This window comes from Pelecanus crispus, chromosome 14 (genome assembly GCF_030463565.1).
Source record: "Pelecanus crispus isolate bPelCri1 chromosome 14, bPelCri1.pri, whole genome shotgun sequence".
NCBI classification, from domain to species: domain Eukaryota; kingdom Metazoa; phylum Chordata; class Aves; order Pelecaniformes; family Pelecanidae; genus Pelecanus; species Pelecanus crispus.
The window spans coordinates 6628988-6649971 of record NC_134656.1 but is presented as its reverse complement, the minus strand read 5'-3'; the positions used below and the strand labels follow the sequence as shown (position 1 = coordinate 6649971).

At 38.9% G+C, this 20984-nt stretch overlaps 1 protein-coding gene across 1 annotated transcript; it reads right to left on the bottom strand.

The window, feature by feature from the left end:
• Positions 1 to 6447: 6447 nt before the first annotated feature.
• Positions 6448 to 20742, bottom strand: CTCFL (CCCTC-binding factor like). Its single transcript, XM_075721358.1, has 11 exons — positions 20719 to 20742; positions 18952 to 19464; positions 17746 to 17953; positions 15879 to 16049; positions 15282 to 15415; positions 13212 to 13332; positions 11748 to 11897; positions 10613 to 10773; positions 9784 to 9966; positions 8896 to 9016; positions 6448 to 6602 (listed from the first exon to the last, which is right to left on the bottom strand). The coding sequence occupies exons 1-11, from the start codon at positions 20740 to 20742 to the stop codon at positions 6448 to 6450; spliced, it is 1941 nt and encodes a 646-aa protein (XP_075577473.1).
• Positions 20743 to 20984: the final 242 nt, after the last annotated feature.

Here is a 20984-nt window from a genome sequence, read left to right as displayed (position 1 = left end):
GGAAAATAACTACTATAACAGTTTTATAACTTCCACTTCACAGAGAAACAGCTGATGAGTTACAATAACAGAACAATGAAAAATCACCTTTGCCTTAAAGGGAGGATAGCTTAGTTCCCTCAGCATGCAGTGCTTCCAGAAAAAGGATGGCAGTTCAAAATCTTAATTATAATCAATCATTAGCCGCTACCTACCATTTGATTAGTTGGTAATAAAAGCAAGGCTTGCTCTTATCAAAGCAAACAGCAATGTCACTCCTCCTTTGCATTCCTCCCTTTAGCTGGAAATGTTGTTATGTGGATGGGGCAGGGATAGAACCAGTAACAGACGGAATCTGGAAAAAAAACAAAGCTAAAAATAAACAAAATTGCTTACAGAGGTAACTCAAATAGTGAACTACCCAAGAAGAAAGAAACTAAATTCTTCATTGTCAAGTGCCAATTCAAAGTGAAAACAGATTGAACCAAAACTGTCAGAGAATTCTTTACCATTCTGTAAAGATCACACACCCAGAACGCCAGACACTCCAACTGTTTCAGTGACTAACTTCAAACAATAGCTGGGCTGCTCAAAAGCACAGCAACAGGGAATGATGTTTGCCTGAAGGCATACTGTATTAATGTAAATTGCTTTCAAATGCACGTTCAGTTTTTTTAAACAAAACAAAAAATAGATATTAAACTGTGCGAGTGGAAGTTACTGTTAGAGCCATGTGTAGCACTGTCAGCCATAATTCAGTCATCCATTAGTGACTGCATGGAGTGAGCTTACCTTCAGTGGGAAGCACAGCAATGGGGGCCTCTACTTGTGCCGAAGGAAAACGTTACACATTTTACTCTTCCTACTTAAAGGTCTGAAGACTATTGAGTCTGCATGTCCTTTATGAACCTTCCCAATTACCACCAGACGAGACTCTCTCCATATTTCCTCCTTATGAGATGCTATACCACTACTCATGCCCATGGCCATTAGTCACGCTGCCACAGTGCCTTTATACCAGCTTAAGCGCTGACCTTTAAGAAGTTCTAAATGTTATTTCAGTTTTAATATTCTGAATTTAATGTCTCTGGAAGTGATTAACAGCACTGGCTTAATGTCATTAGGTCCTTGCCCATTTGCTCACCACCTTCTGCTAATGTAACTTAATCATTACATGCTGCAACTCCCCGGGTTTCTATTTCTAGTTTGCTGAGATTAAACTAGTAATAAGCAGCAGCATACTGTATCATCAGTGGGCTTCATTGCTCCTGAAAGAAAAAGGATTAAATCAGAGATTAATTTTGTTCTGCACATCATCGTCCTCATCTGCACAATGGAGACAACGTGGCTATGGCTGAGAGCACCAGCTTAGGCTTTCTCAAAACAACAACAAAAATCAAATTCCTGTCTGTTAAATTTTTGTCAGTTATATTTGCAGTATAGTTGCAAGATTGTTAAATAACCAAATTCATTTTAACAAACAAAAAAGTAATCACAGCAAAGATCTTCAGTAGATGTACCGACAGACAGCAGACACATTTCCCTAATCCAGACTCAGCAATCAGCAAAAAGATTTGAAAGACAGGGAAAATATTAGTTTGGATATGAAGGAGAGGATGGCAGGAATTTAAGATTTGATAGTTCAAGAAAATTTCTTGGAACATTCACAAAAATGCCAATCAGCTGGAAATCCACAATTTTCCTCATCTACTCTACTGGAATGACACTTGGACAATGAGTAAAGATCACCTCGTGGTAAAATCTTACATCCCAGCACGCAGGGGAAGACCTAGTCTTTGCGGTGACACTGACTGTGCATCCTTTCCACACTGTTGTGTCAAAGCTTAACTTGGAGAAAAATGAAGTCTATAGGAGTTGAGAAGCTCACCTTATTATGAAGGGTCTTAGCAACTCTCATGGTCTGTGTGCACACTTCCCCTCACCTTAAAAGACTTCATAAATTTGCCTAACAACTCTGTTGCTTGTTAAAAGCCTTAAAATCGCTTTAGTTAAAGATTTCTTAAACAGCTTAAATTATCATTAATTTTACATGATAGATTAAAATAATTCATCAGCAACAGAAAAGAGATCACCATGCCCCTCGCGCACACTCCCTACGCCTCCCTTGCACTGGTGGCACTCACCTGACCTTTCACTGAGCCAACTCAGTCAGCTACGCCAGAGCAGAAGACAAACGCAGCAAGGGCATGGGCAGGGCTGAAGAGGCGTCGCAGTCAATGAACGTGGAGGGACGGGCCGTGCAGCCGGGGCTGTGCCAGCTCCACCGAGCGCGAATGCCCATTTCGGTAGCAACAAGACAGCCCCATCTCACCATAGCTGCGCTTCAGCAGAAGACAGACAGGTACGCACACCCCATCCTCTTCCTCACAGTGACTACGCCTTGTAGCGGTACTAGGACTCACCAGCCTGCTAAGGAAAAAAGCTGCCAAGAACTCTTTTCACATAGCCTCGGCATGCATAAAATCACCCGCAAGATACCTCACTAAGGCAGTACTAAGACAAAAAGAACCAAAGCACCTTTGACATGCATCATAACCACCATGTTTAGTGGGCATGGTGGTGTTGGGTTGATGGTTGGACTGATGATCTTGGAGGTCCTCTCCAATCTTAGTGATTCCTAGTTTTTACTTTAATTAAAAATAATCCAGCCACCAAGCCAGGAAACATGAAATTGCTACTCTACCCTTAATTGGTTTAGTGGTGGACTTGGTAATGTTAGGTTAATGGTTGGACTGGATGATCTTAAAGGTCTTTTCCAACCCAAACGATTCTGATTCTACGATTTGTTCTGCTGCCTGCTTAACGAGATGTGAACGCTTGCTGCCACCTACAGGAAGCTCCGCTAATTACCGCCATCAGCCATCACCTCCCGCACAAAGCTTAATTACACGCTATCATGCAAGCACACGTCCCCACTTACCGCCCCACTCCTGCTGACACTTGCTACTTTTCTGCATTTCCTTGGCAAATTCTAGGATTTTCTGGGGAACAGTTCTTCAAACTTTCAGAAGACAACTCATTCGAATCGATACATCAAACTGCACGCACTTTTGCGGCATCATGTGCCAAGTATTAGCATCGTTGAAGTTACTATCCTTCAAGGTCTCATGTTATGGAGCCTAATTAGTAAAAATGTATCCAAAGTACTGTTTTTACTCTTTCTCTGCTTTTATCTACTGGGTATGGTGCAGGAACTGTACTTTTCCTCAGACGTTAACTATATAAAGCATAAACAATTTCTGCTTGCAAAGGAAACTCAACATGCATGCTTTTATGTCAAAATTTTCTTTTCTGAATAGCTGAATTATCCAAGAACACTGTTAGAGAATACCATAGAATACTTCAGTATTACCTGTTTCATGACATGAATCACTCCTGTATATTTAACAACTCGGTCATAATTAGTAAATTAAAATATTTTTAAATTGGCATCTGTTCAGAATATGTACTAGTTTAAAAGATAGTAATACATGTGTACTGGTCTAAAATACATGAATAATATAATTAAATTAAATTATCTTTGTAAACTAAACATCTGAAAGCCACAGTGATGCAAATTCTTAGTCATGAAGAACAATCACTGTTTGCAGTTAAAAAGCATGAGACCACTAGGAATGGCTCCTGAAGAGGCCAAAGCATTTCTTGATTTTCAAAAGAACACATTTCTAGCTTCTAACTACTTAAATAATAATTTTGCAAGTTCAGAGATAACAAGATCTTTTATCATTACATTCATATTCCACTTTATGCATACTGGTTTTCAGATGTCAGCACAAAATGAGTCAGCCTTGTTATTAATTCAAATGAACAATATTTATTCAGAAAATTGATCAAGTAATTTATACCACTTCTAAAATGAATTTTAACAAAGAAATCTGTTGCTTAGAATTTATGACACAAATGGAAACAGCACAAGAAGAATAAAGTCAACAACATTATTTAAACAATTATCATGGACCAAAGTATTAAGTCCTGTGATTGGTAAGGCAGCCAGACCAAATCATTGACTTCCTGAAACTGGATAAATATTACCGTTATGAAAACAGACACAAAACAACAATTATGAATCTTTATTAAACACTCAAGTAATACCATTATAATAGAAGGCGGACAAAGCTAATGAGTAATTTTGATAAATTCAAATACACTGACTTCTCAGTGATTGCTAAAAACATAGGCTACAAAACTGAATGAGGTTTCTCTTACCAACGTGGTAATTCTGTTCATGTATTTGGTTGAGCTGATTGATCAAGGTCTCGATGAGGCCTTTGAGTTGTAGAGCGGTCTATATCTTCTAAACTGGATAATTTACTCCTGTAAGACAGCAAGTATCTCATGCCAATACTGACATCCTTATCTCCTTGCCAGGTACATGGAGATACTTAAGACACTGCATGACAGTTAAAGCTCCTAAGCACGCCACTGTTTTGGGTCTTACTAACAGCAGAACAGTTGCCAAATTTAAAAAGTTGTTCTAGTAGAAGAGGCATGTAGACATCTTATTAAGTATAGGATTTATAGGATAAAGCTGTTCACTTACTATACTAACTGGAAAAAACTTTCATTTTAACAGTCTTTTCAAAGTAACAAAAGTTAAAAGTTCCAGTATTCGGATCTCAAACCGCAGTTCATCTGGAATGCACAGCACACAGCAGAATTTACTACCCCTGACATCAGCATAACTAGCAAACATAACTTGCTCAACATGCAAAACCAAATAATTTTATACTGGCTGAGTTCTGTATTATATTTATAATGAAGTTAAACATAGATGTTAGTCTTGAAATTAGGATAAGGGTTTGGCATTTTTATTAAAATTACTTGTTACATGACGATATTATTAAAATTGGTTAGTAATGCTAGTGCTTATTTATAATGAAATGTAACATAACAATAGCAGCATTAAAGATGAATATTTTAAACGTATTTAAGATTTTATGAACAGGTTTCCAAGTATTAATTATAAATGACAAAAAAATGAGTGAACAGTGCATAAATGGTAATTGTGATCATTGTAACTAATCATAAAAATCAATAGTACTTACTGTAATTACTCTAACTATATTAATTTTTTATTAAGCACTAAACCCAGTAGTTCTTATAACCTAAAAAAAAGTTAGAGCATTGTATTTGACAGGTAAAATTTCTCTGATTCTTAAAGGTACTACAAACATGAACTTTCCTAAATAATACAAGTGTGCTTTATTGAAGGCCTAATTAAAATCAAAGTCATGGGTGTGTTTTGGATCTAGCACTAAATGTATGATCACAATCTTACATGGAAACAGTTGCAAGAAGGCTATTTAAAGGGGAAGGAGGGGGGAAGAAAACAGCTACCACCTGCACTCAAAAAACAGTCAGCTTAATGTCATGGAAATTTATGCATTCCCAGAAAGGGGTGGTCCTGGACACTTTTCTGACACCAGCACACACTGCTGCTGCTTCAGTTTTTGTCAACTCTAACGATCATCCAGCTCTATGTCTGTCCAGCTAACTGATCTGACCAAAACTAAGACAAGAGAAAAGATTAGTTTCTTATTAAATCTGCAAGCTGATCCAACTCGCCCTACAGCCATATGGTTGCTAGAGCTGAAACAGAAGATAATTACGCTTGGGACATGGGGGAAAAAGACAGGACAGGCAGCATGATCCAGCTGTGAAACCATACCCCAAAGCTCACAGGAACTCTAATGACAAGCCAAGAAGCAAAGGATCTGCTTCTGCCACTATTTTCCATGCTGATGTAAAACTACAGGAACTCTTCTGAAGATAATGACATTATACCTATTGAAAACCACTGGGAAAAAGAGCATGGAGCTAATAACTAACAAATAATAACTAATTAAATAATTACTAGAAGAATGGGGCATAAAACCCTGCGCTTTTTTAGCACAAAATTGTATTTTAGCTTTGTGAATTCTATTAGAAATGGAAGTGTTTGCAGAAAGGAGATTTAGTAAATGTTCCTTGCATTAAAAAAAATCATTGCCTTTCATCTGCTCACCTCATGAAAGTACAAAGAGACTGCAGTTCATGCAGCTCTCAATTCTGTAGAGCTACTGAGGAATAAATTTACTTCAGATCAGTATGCAATTCTGTTGAGTAAATCTGGAAGAAAAATGAAATGCAAACAAGCAAATGAAATGCAAACAAGTGAAACAAACCTATCTACTTTTTCATAAATTACTCTGAATTAGCAATTTTTTCTTCATTCTGTTATTACATGTATGTAATAAAACAGGTGAAGGTTCCCTATAACTTTCACACTTTGGCAATGTTATTTTGGTTACACAGTAGAAATTGCAACAAGAAGAAAAATGAGAACAGAAGGGCTTCAACAGCCTTCAACCACTGTCTTTTCTAGCTTTCTAACTGGATGTAGTTACACACTTTGAACTGGTCAGCTGCAACCAGTGAAAACAAGGAAGACCAGAGTCTGTTCGTGCATTATTTGTCCATCATGTTGAGAATCATTTCACAAGTCGTTTCTGTTTTCTGTTCTCTCGGAGTTGCTGTTTCTATTCCATCTAAAACAGGAACAATCTCACTAGCACAATGTTCATTTTTCATGGTGGAGACATCTTGGAACGATTCCAGGACAACTTTGCAAAAAAAAATTAAACGTTGTGGTGATTAACCAGAAAGACAAGTAAATATTTCCATAAATTTAACAAATAGGTAATTTAATTTAGTGGAGAAAATACTGCCAATATATAACAGCAGCATCTTTTATTTTATAGTTGATTTGGAGAATGAATACATTTTATGTTGAATATTACATTACAAGCCATGTTAGTGAGTAGTACCCACGATATGCTTATCAGAGGAAAACTAACTATTATTTAACTGGAAATTTAATTCTCATATACATGCATTTTATTTTTTAGTTATTAGTAACAGCAAATCATTGACAGCCCCAGTGTTTCGTAAAGCCACACACAGTATTCCACAGGCCCCTGCAAGTTGTGCAAGAAGTGAACAGTGACATATACTTGCAAATGTCAACTTTGGGAAAAAACCTTCTGGAACCAGCACAGAAATTTCTAATATTTGTGTGAGTCAATTAATGGACTCAGTATTTGCATGAACAACATCTAAAGACACATTATCTTAGCTCTAGAAAATAATCTTCCGTATAAAGGGATCTGCAAGATACTGAAGAGAAACTGTTTGCACATAGCAAAACATTAATAAACAGCAAAATCTAATTATTGCAAAAACATAAACACTGCAGCTGTAACGTTTCTCTCTAACCATACCATTACAGCCTTACCAGTGAAAACAGAAGTGTCAATGCTAATGTAAACTCAGCTGCTGATATATATTCATTAGATTCAGAAAAGCTTCAACATTTCTTCTTCTCAATATGTCAAATTTTATCTCAGTGTCATTGGCCACAGATCACTGTAGGTATAATCTGATATACCAAAATTTAAGGGTTTAGGACACCTAGGCCTTAGATGTATCTCTATTCTTGTCTCTTACTCCATAAAAATCACCTGAAGAATCCTATCAAGGAGACTACTATGGCTTTCAAACAGCATCTGGGAAGCAGAGAGGCAAAAAATGACACGACGTTCTGGCCAGGCAAAGCTATTTTTTTGGCCCTGGGGGCCCTGAAGGTGACCTCAGAAACACATGGCCAGCTCTCACCCTGCAACAGTGCAGAGATTCAGCATTAGATCAAACAGACAAGGGGAAGGCAGGATGCACAAGGATGCAGGGTTCCTGCCCATGGCCTGACCTAACTGAATATTGCATATTGAGCTTTGTCTAATTCAACAGAAATGCACATTACTGAAATTACGAGCAGACACCTCCTCTGGGTCAAATTTAGACTGTAAGGTGAAACCACCAGAATATTACTACATATGTGGTGACAGGCTAAGGTTTATTTGCGAGAATAAAAACAACTTTTTCCTATGTTTTCCGAGTTGCAAATAAGATAAAACATCAATGATTATATCAGCAATGTACTAGCATAACCCAGATAGAAAAGGCACTTCACTTATTGCTGTGGAGTTCTTGCTGGCAAGACATCAACTGACCAATCAGTCTACTATTTTGGTCTGCCAAAACCTGGACTTACTCACTTTCTGGGAATCTTAACCTAATGAGAAAAGATGAAGAAGCAGAAGAAAGAGAAGGAAAGGGATTAACTATGGACCATCTTTTGGTTTATATTGAAGTTTACAGAATAAACACTCAGCGCTCTAGAGCTACCCACAATGAGTAACACCAAGCAATTACAAGTGAGTTTCTGACTGCACAGACATGCCGAACGAAGAGCTCTATAAACTGGCGCGATCACCTCTACAGTACGACAGAAGAATGACTCTAGCTATTTAAATCAGTAGCATTTTTATTATCATTGGATCACTATCTGGTCTCAGCACGAGAGAAAGAAGATGAACAATTTCTTTATTAACATGTGTTAGATCTTCTGGGATTAACATGCAATCTGAGTTCTGAAATTGAAAAGTTTTCAACCTGGTCTGTATTAAAGCAGTATATTATAAATCATGAGCTCTTAAGAAAACTCACTATGGCACAACTCAGTAATGATGTGTTTCATCCTCCTTTATAAAGGCAAAGAGAATTGGTAAAAGGGAAAAGGAAAATGCATTTGTAAGCATTGCTAAGCAGGGAGTTTAGGAAGACGTTTGCAGGAGCAGGGGAACACAAGTCTCAGAATGGGTACCTGAGCAATGACCCAACTCGGATGACAAGAATTTCTCACACACAATAAAGACTATTCTGAAGTATTCTTCCATTATTAGCACTTAAATTAGCTTCATTGTGAAACAGTAATTAAACAGCAGGGGAAAATCACTGCCTTAGCCTTTTATTCTTGATTCTAATTTACATGATTAAATTCTAACATTCGTTGATTACCTTCTTGCTTAACACGCTTTGGGTTCTCATGGGTTTTATTTTTGCCCTTGCTTCTTTTTCTGGGTGTAGCAGTTTTTGCCCTCACCAATCCACAATTTTCAGCATGCTTATGCATATTATTCTGTTAGCATAATGAAGCACAAACATATGAATCAAATATTAATGTATGTAAGCATTTTAACACACACACAAAACACAAATACGGTACTGACAGACAAATTTTGGAACACTAAGTGAAAGGCTGACTTAGTTAACAACCTCCATAAAACTCCTGAAGGTTTTCCAGAATACATATTAAAATTCTGCTTTAAAGGAACATTGCCATTTGGTTGGTATAAAATCCAATTTATAATTTTCTGGTTCCTGGATAAGCAATAAAGTTTTACATGTAAAATCTCTATGTGGAAAAAAAGGTTACATTTACTTTAGAAGTGTGCACCAGAGATATGTTCTCACTGCATATGAAGATGTGAATAATAATTTCTTACTTTCCCTGCTGAACTGGTCCTAGCCCTCTTTCACTTCAATTATCTTTCCAAATTAATTTGTCTTAGAATTCATACCTCCACACTGCCTTTTTATTTGTTTTAAGAAGACTACTGTATTAAACATTAGTAACTTCAATACTGGATGGTACAAACCAGTACCAACCCTGAAAATATGATGTGGCAGATATTTTCTACCTAAAGGGGATATTATAAAGTTCTTTATTAATCCCCCAATGTAAGGTTTGGGAAAAAGAACAAACAAGTTGTGCTGGCTTAGCATTAAGGAGTTAGCATGCCAGCCAGTACACTGCTTTTTACTCTCAGGCCTTTGTGACAATATGATCTGCGATACTTCGCTAAAGATAACTCCACTGAGATTCCTTAAAAGGAAGCGTCTTACCCGGAGTGAATAGCCCTTACCACATTTAGGGCATTCATAAACTGTACGCTTAGTATTAGAATCGTGGTGCTTCCTAAAGTGAAGAGTGAGAAGCTGCTTCTGTCGAAAGCTTTTGCTGCAGCACAAACAAGTGAAGGGCTTCTCACCAGTATGGGTTCGTTTATGTACAATTAAGCGTTGTTCCTGAAACAAAGAAAATATCTGTTACATAACTATCCCAGCTCTGTGATACGTTCAAAAAAACCACAGGCACACAGAAAAGTGCAAGGATGCTGCACAGACTTCTTGATTATCCTCCACTGTAAGCGGATGCTGAACACGTTGGGATACTGCCCACTCACTTGGAGCAGGTCAGAGGTTTTCCTCCTAACCTTATTAAGGTTGGCAGAGAAAATAATCAGAATGGAGCAATGGTACATTCCCACATATCAAGGCCAAAGCAATGCTATCCTAAATGTATTCTTTAAAATAAACTTTTCACTTCAGACTGAATTTATTCTGACACACCGCTGAAAATCACACTTAGGGCGCACATATTATATTTTGTTCTCATCACAGTGTCACTGAAAGTGATTACTCTTATTTTATACTTCCAAGCAGTTCATGTACGAAAGATTTATCAAGAAGGTAGCCTCAGACTTTCCAGCATTTCAATTTTACTGTTTATTTGTTAACCATTTATCTTGCAAACAAATGTAACTACACTGTTTTAGTTAGATTGCAGTAACAGAAGTTTTTATCTTCCCAAGGTAAATATAACTCCAAAGCCCACCGTACCTTGCCAAACCATCAATTGAATAAGCAATAATTTTTCAGTGAATTTAAATACCTGCTTACAAGCGTAGCTGCACTGATCGCATTTGAATCTTTTTTCATTTCTATGAGTCTTCTCATGCTGAATAAGAGCATAGCGCTCATGAAAAACAGCTTCACAGTAACTGCATTTAATTGCCACTGCCATGTAGGAATGCAGATTTCGCAAGTGGACACCTGAACAGTTATTAAAAGCAATTAATTTTAATAGTGAATTTTTTATTTCCACTATTTTGAACAAGAGTTAGACTCGCATAGCCCTGCGTAACACATACATTGTAGAGGAAAACACAAAAAAGAACTTTCTGTGTTCTCTGCAATGGGGGTAAAATTGCCAAATAGGCAATTTTCCAAATTGGTTTAAGATAACTAAAGTTGCAGCAAGATGTTGTAACTTTCCAGAGAAATTAAGCAGTTATAAGCCTAAATCTTACTGAGTTCAATGGAAATCATTTAACGAACCAAATCCTTTCAAAACGAAGTTTTGAATGCTTGAAGCATAGTAAAACCATTGTCTGCTGGACTGATGAAGTCAAAAGTTAACTTGCACTTTACTAACAAATGCAATTACATGTATTTCTTTAAATTATAAGGACAATATGCTCAGCAACTAAACACGCAGCACAGTTTTAGCTTAAGCGGTAAAAGTTGATTTGATATATGCAAAAAACCGTATATACTAAAACATTCAATCTATTTTAGTTTCACATATAGCTAGACCCATATACACATTTTAAGTAGAGCTGAGAAAGAAACAGAATGTGAGAACTGAAATGGCTTTATACAGATCCGACTATTTTTTGTGGTTTTGAGAAAAAACTTTTCAATACAACCTGGACATAGATTTTTGCAAGGTACCTTCTTACTAAAAAATAGAAAGGTCACAATGCCACAGGTATCGAGCAGAAAAAAAGCTAAGTGTTTGCTACTTTCCATTTTAAGCAAATTAAAACATCAACCACAAGATGTCACCACATCTCCTTGCAGAAGGAACTTACCTGCAAAACAATGAATACATTTTCCATAGAAATGCTCTATAATTATATAAAGTCATATATAACATATTTGGTATCATTGTAAGCAGTGAAAATGAGAGATTTCACCTCTAATTATCTCTACATTTCATTTCCAATTTTTTCCTTTCAACTCACCCAAGTCACTTTTTCGTGCAATAAAGGTACTACAATGTGGACACTGGTATTTTGGCACATTTTCTCCATGCTTCTGTAACATATGGACTTTCATGGTACCACTTTGAGTGAATTTGGCCTGGCAAATGTAACATTCATAGGGTTTTTCACCTATAAAAAACATATTAAAATAATATACGCTTAGAAACTCTCTCTACTCAATACAAATGCAAAATTCCCACAGATCTCAACATCCATGTTCTAACAGCAACAGTCTCCAAACCAACCAAAATGTTACTATTAGTTGACAATGCACCTAAAGAAGTTTACATAGCTGATTACAATGCGAAATCTTGGTTTCCAGAAGCTGCGAGTCAAACTGATGAAGCATAAAGCCATCAATATAATTCTAAACTATTAACTGGGAATTATTTTAATTAACTTTTGGCTTGAACATTTCACATACGAAAATGCAGAATTATTAAATGTGCAAAGAGAGAAAGTGAACAGCTGTAACAACATCATGATAAAAATGATTTAACACCAGCCATTGGTCATGGCAAAAAAGCAAGCAGTAAATTATTTTTTTGCCATTCTGCCCCAAAAAGTCACATCAGGTGTGAGTATCATCAAAAATTACATCAACACTGGCAATTAGCGCAGTCTAGTAAGAGCAGAGAGAAACAGCTAGTGTTGAGGACCCAACATGCACACAGATTTTGAACCAGCTCCAGTGTGGTTCTGTGGACCAAGTCCCTACTGGTACTGGCTAACACTAGGTGCACTGCTGGACTCCTCTGTTTGACTCCCATTAAAAAACAATTGAGTTTAATTGCACCAGACTGCCTCGAGATATGAATCAAAGCATGGTAAGTGGGGATATTTGGAAGATTTGATTCAAACCACACTCTCACACTCTGATTCAAACTAAAACACTAATCATAACATACATTGCTAACATAACTGAGCTAAGTTAAATCCTGAAGTATATGATAGACACTAACTGCCTTCTTCAGAAGGCATGCACGTTACAGAGCCATGACTGGAACACATTGCTTTCAATGTTGAAACAGTTTAATTCTTTGCGGACCAAATTAGTTACTAGCAATTTGGGGCCACAACAATGTCCATGTTTTGAACACACATTTAAACTCTCCCGTCAGATACATCTCCATATAAAATTAACTAGTTGAGAAATAAAAGTAAGAACTTGATCCACAGAAAACAAGACCACGTAAATGAAATATCTTTCTAATATAAAAAAAAGTTTAGGAAGAACAGCAAGACTGTAACTACTAGCACTCTGCAGCTAGACTTCCAATAGCCAAATCCAGAAAGTTTAAAGAAAACGTTTTCCAGGCACATATTTACGCAAAATCACAAATGAAAAAAGTGCTAATTTTAGAGTCTGAAATTAGATCACGCTAACACTATGAATGTTAAGGCCCTAAGGACATAGACTTGATCATTACATCAGAGTCCTACCTGAATGAGTTATAATGTGCCTTTTCAGTTTATATGCATCTTTGCTAGCATAACTGCAAAGGTCACAGGCATAAGGACGCTCTCCTGTATGTGAGCGAATATGTCGTTTCATTTTGCTTGCCTAGTATAAAAATAAGACATTTTCTGCAGTAACATTTACATTAGAGACATATCAATTAAAATATAAGCAATTTTACAAAATATATCTATTGCAATTTTAAATATTGCATCAATTCCAGAATCAGTGCTCTCCTGCCCCGCCCCCTTCCTGTACAATCAGCTCGTTGTGGTTTTAGGTAACATTTTTGTACTCTTTCCCCAGATGATCTTACTTCCATGTTTAGTGCCAACATAAACAAAAGGACAAATTTTATAATAAGAACATAAAAGCTAGAATTTATAAATCAGCTGAAGGGGATACCTACTACCTTCAGGCTACTTGGATATGCCAGACATAAAATTCTTTGAAAATACTCAGGAAAATAAATGAAAGACCAAACTCATTAACCAAAGTCTTTATTCATCTTCAAATCCCAATGAAGCACTTTCATTGCAAAAGTTAAATTCATTCTACTTTTTTTATACTCTTCTTGTGATATGTTCTATGTAAATATTGTAGGTATGCAAGCTAAAATTAGGCGTTACCTAATGTTCAATTCCTCCATTTACAAACATACTTAATGAATTCACTGCTAGATCCATTCAAATCTACAATACTATTCACTTAAATAAAATTAAACATGATTGCCAATCTTTGTTATGCAAAAGTCAAGTCATATGCATGGTATTACTAGGGGGTCCTTCAGCTCTCCTCCTTCAGGTAAAGCTTACAGCAATATTAGTGACAGTTCTGCAACAGAAATCAGCACTGAATACTTCCTTATGGAAACAAGGGAAAGAATAGGACACTTTGACATGAACTGAAAAGGTTTTTAAAGATGCAAGCTATCCAAAATCTAATTAATAAGATAAGGTGCATGGAATAAAGTTCAGGCTTGCTTACAGCTTTAGATGTGGATATAGCACATACAAAATTTAGATACTGAATATCCACTAAACTGTGACAGTAATTCAATCGTAGGTGACTGTGACTGTGATTCAATCATAGGTGTATGACTGAAAGCCTATTTTTTCCAAGTGAACCCTTAGGCAGTCTCTAATTTTTTTATTTCCAGATTAAGAACATTTCAATCCTGTAAAACCAAACATAAACACAATACATGAGCTTCATTTTAGACACTAGTCAGTCTTGTCCTACAGTATATGGAATGAAGTGTAAAGGAGGACCAACTATGCTGTTGTAGGATCAAATTCACACAAATATATTGCTGAGCAGCAATTTTAGTATAATAAAAAAGAAAACACCCTTAAAATGTAACTAGTGTTAAAAAGGTAAATAATTGTACAAATACTAATTTGAAGCAACTCATTTATAAATATTACTACATGGACAAAGTAAGGATTCAAGGAATTCAGATTACTTGCTCCTTTTCTGAGGGGCGATGGGGCTGAAAAGATGTGCATACAAATGAAATGCATGTCACTACAAAGTTTTAGTAACCAGCTATCTTGCAGTAATACTGCAGTAACATAGCAGACAAATGAAATTCAACCCATCGCTGTGGTCCAAGGCCATTAGCAGAGTCTGGTGGTCTTTGCTTTGATGCTATTGTACATGGGCCACGGATTCCTGGGATCCAGCAGATCTCCCTAGCTTTATGGTCTCTACAGTCCTCTTTCACAGTATCGAAGTATTACAGAAACAATAAGTTTGGCCATTCCTCCTAATTCAGAATGCATATATACATCCGCATCACAAGCTAAGTATTAATACTGTAGCTTGGCATCTGCAACTACCTCTGTAATGTATTGACTTGATCTCATACAGAAATCTAACAATAACCAAGGATCATACAGACAGTATGATATAGCACAGGTAGTTCCCAAATTAGCAGAAACTTCTCAAGGTTAAAGATCTCTGCAAAAATGTTATAACTTTACAGTACAGTAAAATCTTAGTATGTGAAAGCCTAAAAACCCTCCCAAAAGATTCAGGAAGGCTGCACTTACTTCTACACTAGAATATTTACACATTGAGCACTTGAAAGGTTTTTCTAAGGTATGTTTGTAGCGCCTGTGTCGTGAGAGCTCACCACTGGTCACAAATGCCATATCACAGTCGCTGCATTTATAGGGTCTGGTCCCTGTAAGGATACACCATTTCTTAGAACTTTATTTAACAACGTCTGCCTTAAATCAACATGCACAATTTTTTAATAGAACCTCTTCTGAGATTCGGAATTTTTATATACAAAAAATGTAGACCATAAGTTTATTATAAACATGTTTTATCGATTTGCTGATTTGGTTATATAGCAAAATGAAAACATCACAAAAAATTCTATTATGCACACAGGAATTAGGCACAACTGAAGTCAATATTCAGTTGACAAAAATTTTTAGAATGTTATTTAACAAAATAAATGAATACATACACAGGGAGTTACTAACTATAGACCATGTCTTTCCAGCATGGAACTCCAAACGAGATCAGAAAAGCTTCTGAGCACAAAATGATCACAGAATACAGCTTTAAGACAGTCATTTGCCTGTTAATTAAGTTCTGCAGACAATATGTAAAATGAAGTATTTTCACACATTAGATACCTGTATGTGCATTCACATGGTTATGCAGGAGAGTAGCTGTACGAAAAGCCTTAAGGCAAAGGTGACACACATGACGTTTCTCATCAGAATGGGTTTTCACATGACGATTAAGACTTGATAATCTGAGTGAGGTGAACGTGCACAAACCACAGCTGAAAACTTCTTTTTCTTCTGTGAGAACAAAGACACATTTAGATAAGCCACAAAATAATGACTTGACTTTTTCAAAAAATAGTACCAATTTCAATATAGTTCCTCTACTTTGGGTAAAACTACTTCATACTTCTACATAAAAGGACTTCAAAATACATTTAAAAAAAATCAAGGCGTCAGACAGAAGTTATTGTATCTATTTAAGACTTAAGTGATTTGCCCAAAAAATAGTGCCATGTGTTAGTGATACAGTTTAGAACCTCATCCCAGGAAACCTAACTCCTAGCCTAGCTCTCACCTCCAAGACAGGATGAAACTTCCTCTCTTGGTAACATCATTAAGACCTGCTTCATCAAGGAACTTACAACCCATGCAACACACTTTTTGATGACAACTGTATAATTAGTACTAAGTAAGTTTGTTCGAAGACCTGGAAACGGCAGGTTAAGCTATTCTCAGCTTTCTGCTAGTCCTGAATCCGTAAGCCTAAGTAAAAAACATCATGATGTAAAAGCCTCTTTAAAATTGTTAGTTGAATTTGAGGAAAAAAAGATCAATTCCTTGAAGAAGTCATAGAATAAAGTTATGCTTTCTGTATTACATAACATTTCCAAGTTCATGGCACAGCAGTAATGAATTTCTTTTGAGCTTAACAAGAGTAAATGTGCAACACTTTCATTTTTGAAGAAGATTGGAAACTGCAAAATGGCAAATACATTGTATTTGAAGAGCCTTTCCAGAACAGTTGTCTCAGCTCCCAAGTGCACGCTCTGTAATGATTTTCATGCTGAGACCAAAATGTATTTTATACAATGCTTTATACCACACAGAGATGTGCAGCTAACACTCCACTTCAGTAACAGCAAACAAAACCACTTTATTGTTATTTATTCATTGTGGATTCATGCCCACACAAAAGAACATTGTTAGCTTTGTTAAAGCTGATCAAATGTGCTTCCTATAAACGCAGTAACTAAAACAAGGGACATCAACAACTGGTACAATACCCACACGTTAAACAACCTCAGCCAAGACACCTCAACGTCCAGATACTATGACACACACGTTTACAGACTCTTCCACACTACCAATGTCATACAACTTTTACAGTACATACAGTTTCTAGGGAAACAGTTGCTTATCCACTCCCTTCTAAGTCAGTCCTTAACTTCTGCAACATACTTTTATGTTCCTAAAATCTTAAATCAGCCATTTTCTGTTACTTTTACTTAGGTTCTGGGAGCTACCTTGCCGACAGGCATTGATACTTGCCTACCACCCTCAGCCAGCAACTTGGAACCACTCTTAAGCTCATCCATAAACCCCTGAACAAGCACATTTTGAAGCTGAATAAGGGAACTAAGACTAAGTAAATTACTAGGTTTATTCAAAGATGTTTATTATTAACTTTGAAATCTCCCTGGAGGTTTCAAATACCACATACTGTTCAAAAGACCATTAATTTCTAAATGCCATCCAAAATGCCTCTCCTGAGCACAACACAGGTGACACCAGCCTGAACAAGTACCTTTTATCACTTAAGGCTCAAGGGCATTATTCCTTCTTCCAAATTTCCACAGAATGTTAGATTTAACCTAATTTAAACTTAACAATTAACGCTGTGAATATTTAATGTAAGATTTCAACCTCACTTCAAAATCTAACTTCACGTATGTTATCTAAAAATGAACTACAAAGATTATTAACTTTTTACCTTTTTTCTGATGTGGAGCACAAATCTGAGTTTTTAGATTTCTGGGATTTCTTACAACTGTTTGTTCTGATGGAGTTGCATATTCCTGCTCTTTACCTCCATCGCATGAGTCTGACAAATCATCACTGGCTTTGCAGCTCTGGCTCATTGTTTCCCCAGGAGTGAAAAAAAGTACCTTTCCTCCCCTCTCTTCAGATGGGGTCAGTTGCTGGTCCTTATTTTCAAATGCAATGACATCATCTCTGTCAATCTATTTAAAAGAACAAAACATTTTACAACTTCCCTCATCAAAGGCAGTCGCTAGTGGCAAAATGACTGAGCTATCAACAAGATGCAAGACACTAATTCACTTTGATTTTCAGCCTTAAACGTGATGGACAAAACCTAAACCAAAAATCTGCGTTTAACATACAGTGGCCTAACTGGGAGGTGAACAATTACTAAAATTGAGCCCTAGCTCTTCAAAATTTTGTATCAAATTTCAGAGCATCATTTTAAGATTACAGCACTGAGAACATAGAAACTTGTATCGTTGCATTTTAAAAGCATTTTAAATTTAATTTCAGTACACATACCTTTTAAAAGAAAACAACAAGAAAGTATGCTCTCAATTTTTTACCAAACTAATATAGGACTTTTGCAGCCTAATGGTAATGCTTATGTATTTTTCTTTGTCATACAGCAATTAACAAGGTTGTGATACTTTTTGCATTTGATGAACTTAAATATGACCATACCTCGGAAATTATCTAAGGTGGCATATGAGTTTTAAAAGAAAAAGAAAAATTATAAAACCAATAGCTAGCACAGGATAAATACCAATGTTTGCATGTCCTTTTAATAAAATGCGTGAGAGCAGATTACATATCCAGTTTTAACGACGACTGCTGTATTGTACTAATGCAGGAAAAGGGAAATTGTCGAATGCTACTTAAGGGATCTAGGCTGTCAAACCAAGTAGCACCAAACTGGCAAACTGAATTGAAAACTTGTCTGAACTTCAACAGGTTAGTCATCTAGAAAGGCTAAATTTTTAGTTTGCCTTTCTAAACACGGGATGAAATTATAAAAAGCTGTACAAAGGATTAGAAACTTAAGCCCAACAAATCTGAACGCCTAGAAAAAATAGTATTTAAGTCAGAACCAAATCAGTGTGACAGTACAAGCTAACAGCTAACTCATCACCACCTTCACCACATCCAGAACTCGTACCTCAATCAGCAGCACATCTGGTGATTTCTCTGTTGGCTCGCTTTCTGAACTCTTCGCTTGCCCTTTATCTTGCAAAACGCTAATCTGCGTGAGCCCTAAGTCATAAAACACACAGATACCTTCCCGCACGCCGTGCAGCACACCCTGCCCCTGCGGCACCACCAGCTGCGGCACAACTGCCCCGGCCAGCACTGCCACCGCCGCGCCCTTCTGCGGGTGGGCACTTATCTGGCAGGCTGCCTGCACCTCCTCTGCCTTCGGACACGCCGTCTGTAGCATCACCAGGTGTTCTTCACCCTCTTCAGGAGACAGGGACCACGCTGGGGGGACGCTTGCCCCCGTCCGCATGTCGAGTGCTGCGCTGTGGTCACTGGCACTGCTCCTCTCCTTCGCAAGGGTTATCCCGTCCCCATCACACTCTTCTCTGCTGTCCCCGTTTTTCTCCGCACCCCCGATTGTGGTGAAAGACTCCAGCCGCCCTAAGGCCACGTACGCTGCTGAGTGAACCTGTTCAAAAGGCAAGATTAAAAACGAGGGCAAACCACAGGCTTTTCAGGGCAGCCCCCGGGCCCTGCCTCGCACCCCAGCCCTCGAACCACCCTGCCGGCCCGCACAGCTCCCGCACACGGCGCGCCGCACGCCTGCCACCCCCCGCCGCCTCCCTGACCGCCCCGGCCCCGCTCCCAAAGCCTCCCGGCCGGCCCTCACACCCTCAACCCCCCCTGCTCCGCGGCCAGCGGCTCCCCCACCCCACCCCACCCCACCCCACCCTCCGGCCCGCAGCGGGAAGGCTCCCACCTCCCGGCCGGGAGCAGCCGGGCGGCCCGCGGGCAGGGAGCGCGCCCCGGGCGCCGCGGCGGCCCCTCAGGGAAGGGCGGGCCGAGCCGGGGCCCTGCCCGAGCGGGCCCTTCCCGCTGCGCGCTGAGGGAAGCCCGCCCGTGGGGCAGAGCCGGTTCCTCACCTGTTCATTCCCCAAGAGGGGCAAGGGCCTGGCAGGGGCGAGCCTCCGAAGGCCTCCCCGTGAAAGGCCCGTGCCCGACGCGAGCAAAGAGCCCTTCTCCTCACAGCCAAAGCGCAGCAAGTCCGCCCCGCTGGCCTGCGAGGCCTCCTGTAAAAGCGGCGGCCTCCTGTAAAAGCAGCCTGCCATTTTGTCGCGCTCGAGGCCTGGATGGAGATCTCCCAGTCTTAATTGTAGGCCCTTAACCTTCTGCTCCCGCTTGGCTGGAGACCACGGGGCTGAGCTCAATTGGTTTCCCCGTCGTGGTTTAACCCCAGCCACTTGCTCACTCCCCCTTCGGTGGGACGGGGGAGAGAATTGGAAGGATAAAAGTGAGAAAACTCATGGGTTGAGATAAAGGCAGCTTAATAGGTAGAGCAAAAGCCACACATGCAAGCAAAGCAAAACAAGGAATTAATTCACGACTGCCCATTGGCAGGCAGGTGTTCAGCCATCTCCAGGAAAGCAGAGCTCCATGCTCCTGCTCCGGCTTGAATTTACCCACAGACTGCAGTCCCTTAGCGGAGTACCTTATTCCAGGTCAGGTTGGACGGGGCTCTGAGCACCCTGATCTGGTTAAAGCTGTCCCTGCTCACTGCAGGGGGGTCAGGCTAGATGACCTCTAAAGGTCCCTTCCAACCCAAAGCATTCTATGATTCTATACCTGCTCCAAGTGGAGCCTTACCTATGCGCCGTGGTCTCTTCAGAAGTAAACCTGCTCCAACATGGCCTTAGCCATGGCTGCAGTCCCTCCAGGAGGGTACCTGCTCTCTCTTGGGCTTATCCATGGCCACATGCTTTGAGGTGCTCCAGCGTGACCTCATGCACGGCCACTGATGCTTCAGGGTGCTCCTGCTGCAGCACGGCCTTATCCACAGCCACAGATGCTTCGAGGTGTACCTTCTCCAGCATGGACTTGTCGTTGGGCCACAATCCCTTCAGAGGTATACCTGCTGTGGCACACACATAACCACGGCCACAGATGCTTCAAGATGAACCTGCTCTGGCATGGGCTTATCCATGGCCACAG